Here is a 5,604-nt window from a genome sequence, read left to right on the forward strand (position 1 = left end):
CTGCAGCTATTTAAAAAACGCTCATCCATGCTCCGGGTAAACATGCCTCTGTAAAAAAAAAAAAAAAAAAAAATCATTTGAAACTTTAGAAGATTAAAAATTATCTACGTGATTTTGCTCATCAAATAAAAAAGAGCCACTGAGAAATTAGTGATCAGCACTTAAACCTGTCATGCTTTAAAAGCCTGTATGTATACATAATAATTGTAGACCTTTAAACCATTTGAATATAAGAATATAAGCAAAGTATAATAATAATAATAATAATAATAATAATAATAATAATAATAATAATAATAAAGAAGAATAACGCTTTGATTGTGTTTTTTTTTTTTTCACCCATACATTGCAGGTCCCATTTAAATTTTTTAAATAATCATAAAGTAAGTAGCTTACATCCTACAGCTATGTTTTATAAAAAGTGATTCAATCTGGATTCCAGTGATTCGTATAAAGCAATTTATTAGATCAATTATATTTTACAGTTGTCCCTTTTTCGCTCAATATCACCTCCTTACAGTGTTTTCTTTTCTTTTTGCCCCCACAAATAAATCTCCATGGTGCTTCCTGCACCTGCCCAAAAGATGTAAAACGTCTCCAGTTAAACATGCAAATGTGGTCAACAAATTGTACTAAACACAAAACAAAACAAAACAAAAAATCCGGGATTTTCTCCTTTTTTTTCCCATCAAATGAGGACATGCACATAATCAACAGAACGTTTCGGGCCCTACATATAAATACTTAGAAAATATTTACAGTCACATCTCTTAGTGCCAGTTTGTACCCTTTATATTTACATATTCACAGGACAATAAATAAAAAGGTATAATTTATCTGATTCAGGGCAGATCCGCCCCAGCCTCACCTCTCAGACAAAACAACTGAATCCTCCTATTTGCTCTTCATGCGTTCAAACACAGAGTCACTCGCAGAGTCTGTTCTGATCAAATGCGAACGCTGAGAGAGCCAGCGGAAAGTTCACGGTCTGGTCCCCTGCTCTATCTGTTGGTGCTGACTCCTCACGGCGAACCTGTTGACGTGCACCGGGATCGGAACGACGATCTTGGGGTTCCTCACCGGCTCTCCCGAGCGGTTGTTGACGTTGCCGGCCTTGATCCGTTTCCACTTGGCCCTGCGGTTCTGAAACCAGATCTTCACCTGCACCTCGCTCAGCTTGAGCGCGTGTGCGATCTGCGAGCGCTCGGTCAGAGACAGGTACTTTTTACAGTGAAATTCCTTCTCCAGTTCCAGTAGCTGCTCGCTGGTAAAAGCTGTTCGTCTCCTGCGGCTCTTCCCTCCCGAGCCGCCGCCCGGGAGGGACGCCTCCTGCGAGCCGCCTTTCAGCTTGCCCTTTTGGGACAGGCCGCCACCGCCGCCGCCGCCGCCGCCGCAGTTGTTCCCGTCCGAGAAACTTTCGTTCTCGCTGTCCGCGGAGCTGTCGTCTCTGTCGCTGCAAACCGCGTCCGCCGACTTGAGGTCCAGCTTCTCTTCGTCTGAACTGTACAGTTTGGTCTCACCTAAAAAAATAAAAATAAAAAAAAATTAATAAAAATATATGAATGAAGCCTACAGAGTTATTTCTCTGCATGTTGCAAAATTAAAGTTTCATCAAGAAGTCTGTTATTGTTTATCTGTTATGCTACTATTTTTGGTTATGTCCTTCTTTATCGTCAACCCTTTTGGACAGACCATATGTTACAGTTGTCCCTTATGTTTATGTATAGCCGCCATCTGCACATCTATTGAACTGAGGAGCCCTGACAGAACAGAAAACTTTATTTCTTTCCCATGTGTCAATGGTCTTCCTCTCTCTTTTTTCTTTTTAACTTTTTCTCTCTCTTTTTTGTTATTGTTTAATTTTTTTTCTACTTCTCTCTCTGTATTGTAAATAATAATACTTTATACAATTGGAAAGTTAAAAAAGGGTATTTATACCAATATTGCATAACTTTTCGTGCTTATTTCAATTTAGTATAAGTTGTGTCTAGCCAGTTCACAATAAATGAAATTTCAAATCATGCTCCAAGATAAACTAAGACATATCCAATCATGTTAAACACAAAATAGTAATAAAATAAATAATTTCTAATGATATCAGATTCAATACTTATCAATTTTAGTTCAGATCATTTGCAATGAGAAAATAGTTGTATGTGCATACACTCAGCAAAGTTCATCAGAAGAGTAACATTTTGCCAACTTCATAAATTATTGATAATATTTTAATACTGTGCTCAATTAATATGGAATTACATGTATAATTATTTGTATTTACATTTTTATTTTAAGTTTTATTGGACATTTAATGTCTATAATTCTTCCAAAGAGCAGCTTGGAAAGGTATTTAACTCAGGCCTATGTCTATTTTTTTATTATTATTATAACAAATATAAAAGTTTAATGTGTTCACACAATCTATTGCTTCTTAGTCGCCTTCTCAACGCATTATTAACTTTTTACAAAGACTGAATCTGATTTGGCTTTAAATACAATTTTATGTCATAAAAAAGAGGACTCCGGCTCACCTGATATTGTTTGAAAAGTTTCAGAAAAGTTCAGCAGCTCTGCGCCCTTGTCCCGGCTGTGCAGCTCGTCAGAGTGCGGACTTTCCTGCCTCCTCGATCCGGGATCGGCTGCGCTCAAACGGGCACCGGGCAGCTCCTGCGGCGGATAGAAGCTGTCCGGAGGGTCCGAGAAACTCGGCATGGTCGTGGTGAGAGCTACCATTGACGGAACCCCCTGTCCCAAGCTGGCGCAGAAAGTGTTGGTGAGTCGCCCCGCGAAGGAAGCCAACGGCGCGAGGGGAGGTATGCCAGAGGAGAGAGGGGAATGGGATAAAGCTTGCGGGATAACCAGAGGTCTGTAGGGCATGAACATAGGGTAGCCGGTGTAGAGAAGGTGTCCCGGTCTGGGTTGAGGGGTCCCAATCAATGAGTCGATGGAAAACGCCGTCCCTTGACCGCCCGGTCGCTGCATGTTTGTCTTTGTTAGGGGGGGGAAACTTCGCAACAAATGTCCTCTCCTCTGCGAAAACTTTCAGTCTAACCACAGAGCGAAGTGAAAGTAGATCCTCTGCTGGTGTGTTGTCATCCCTGTTTCTCCTGATATCTGCGCTCGTTTTACGCGTCTGTCTGCCGCGACCGAGGCGACACCTTTCCCCCCCCTCTTATTCGTTACACACTGAGACATAAACACACGCTCTCTCTATCTTTCTATCTACCCTCGCACCCCTCCTCCCCCGCCTCCCCCCCACCTTCCTGCGACTCCTCCTTCCCAAGCCCTCTCCGATGCGCACCGTGTGAGTGCGCGCAGAAAGAGAGGACGAGAGCGCATTGGTTATCATCTGCAATACAAGAGGAGTGAAAAGGGGGGTGTTTCCCTGGGGACTCATCCATCTTCCTCAAATTACGCTTCATTTCCTTATTCAGCCTCTGACTTTTTGGCCGTCTTGAGAGGCGGTAGTTTCCCAGTGGAGACCAAATAGAAGAGCCGCACCCCTCCACCCCCAACCCCACACCCCCCTAACCATCACCACCACACCACCACTTTTTCCTTCTTTATTTGCCAGGTTCACCATTGACTGCGAGTCGGTGAGAGACTGCTCCAGCCCTTCCCCTTCTATAATCGTTGACCACACCAACCCAATCAGCTATTATTAATTTTGATTGATGATAAGTAATTACTCTGGATGCAAGGGACAGCGTAAAAACAACGCGGGGTTTTTTCCTCGTTTTTTTTTTTCTTTTTTTGTTGGAAGATTGGGGCATGATAGAGGCTGGAGGGAGGAGAGGCAGATGTTTCTCTTAAAAAAAACACAATGCGCTCGGCTTCAAGAGAAAAAGAAGTGCCCTGCAACAATTGTTCCCCGGAGAGAGGTGCTCTGTGCAAAATTAGATCCAAGCAAAAGACACTTATGCGAGGTCAACTGCGGCGTGGACGCGGGGGCACACCGGCCAAAGTCAAACCAGGGTTATTTGAACTGAATATGATGAGAACTTTAATGTTCTTTTCAAAAGACTAAACAATGCAGACATTTTCCTTTGCGCTTCTCTGGTGAGAGTAATTTGTCTCCAAAGAGATGCACATGGCGGGATGACAAGAAAAGGGGGGAAATGAAATCCCTCCTCTCTTTGGTTTAAGCACGGGTTTAATCGCAGATCATCTCACGCTTTAAATGGCAATGGAAGCTGATGATGATTAGCCCTATTGAGTCCTGGGTGCCCGGGCTCTCCAACTGGTCGTCTGATTGCATAAGGACATAAACATATCAGCACCGACTCTGATTAGCTGCTGAGGGCCAGGCCAGGCTAATTCTGATAATTGCAAGTGACTTAAGCAGTGCCTCACTTTGAGCTATTTAAACCATTTGAGAAGAACCTCACCTTTGTTTCTTGTTTTTATTTTTTGTTTTGTTTTTGCTTTTGCTTTTTTTCCTCTTCTGGTTATTTTTGAATGTTAGATTTGTTATACAAATCTAACACGCATAAAAATGAGCAAGTTTCTGTTTTTTTTTTTTACTTAAATAGCCACTTTCAGTTGTTATTATCAAATAAGGACATTTCTAAATTATTATTTCCGGTCAATAACAACCTGATAGTAAAGTTTTATTTAAGCACAAGTTAGGAAGCTGAAAGGGAAATTATTGGTTATTAGAAATGAAAATACAATTTATTTTCCAATGGGAATATTCTAGTGTAATAGCAGCAAAGTGAGTGTAATCGAGGCATGTAGATTCACACAAAGAAAATATAAGAATATGTAAAAAGTAAAATAAAGAATAATGTGCTGCACAGTGAGGATTCAAATGTCATACTCTGTATGATATTTGAACGTACAACTGAGGTTATTTTTTAAAATGTAAGAAAATCTGCATGCGTCAAAATACAACAAAAGTTTTTACAAAATAAGACTGCAAATCATAGGGCTGTGAAAAGTCCAGGAGATTTTTTTAAAATGAGAAAAGCATGCAAAAAAGAGCAGAGGAAATAAGAGTGATTTTTGATTTTGTTGGGACTGATGGTGATTAGATAAAGTTTAACACCTGCTGGGAAGAAGAATCTCCTGAAATGCTCCTTTCTGCGCTGTAAGGTTGCAGTGCCTGTCACTGGTCTCTTCATGCATCATTCAGGATAGAAACATTTTTCACATGGTTCTGTGACAGATTATCACCAACATTTGATAAACACCTCTAAATTTAACATGAAAATGTTGCATATTTTTAATCGAAGTTCTTTATACAGTATATCTAATATACTCATAACACCTACTTTTAATGCATTGCCTGCTTTCTAGTGACCAAAATGTTGTCTATATGCTCTTATGACGTGACTCAGATAAACATATCTGTATCAGAGTTTAAAAGCACAGCTTTTAATAGTGAGCTTAAATGTATCTTCTTTTAGGTCAGTTTGTTTTAGCAAAATTATTTAGTTTTGCTAAATTCCTGAATAATCAGATAAATCATGTTGTAGGCAGTTATTTTTAATTCCTTTAACATCAGAATATGCATACACTAAGATTCCTTCAATCAATATGGTGAAAGCCCACACCATAATCTCATGGCTTTGTAAGCTTCTGATTGGTTAATTCACAACACCTTAC

General features: G+C 40.2%; 1 protein-coding gene across 1 annotated transcript; it reads right to left on the reverse strand.

The window, feature by feature from the left end:
• Positions 1–445: 445 nt before the first annotated feature.
• Positions 446–3,185, reverse strand: gbx1 (gastrulation brain homeobox 1). The gene is made up of 2 exons (XM_055033337.1): positions 2,529–3,185; positions 446–1,520 (listed from the first exon to the last, which is right to left on the reverse strand). Exons 1-2 carry the CDS (start codon positions 2,977–2,979, stop codon positions 982–984), a joined length of 990 nt encoding a protein of 329 aa, XP_054889312.1. The 5' UTR covers positions 2,980–3,185; the 3' UTR covers positions 446–981.
• Between the last annotated feature and the right edge of the window lie 2,419 nt (positions 3,186–5,604).

The sequence above is a fragment of the Poeciliopsis prolifica genome, unplaced genomic scaffold (genome assembly GCF_027474105.1).
Source record: "Poeciliopsis prolifica strain line A6 unplaced genomic scaffold, Auburn_PproV2 SCAFFOLD008, whole genome shotgun sequence".
In the NCBI taxonomy this organism is placed as follows: Eukaryota; Metazoa; Chordata; class Actinopteri; order Cyprinodontiformes; family Poeciliidae; genus Poeciliopsis; species Poeciliopsis prolifica.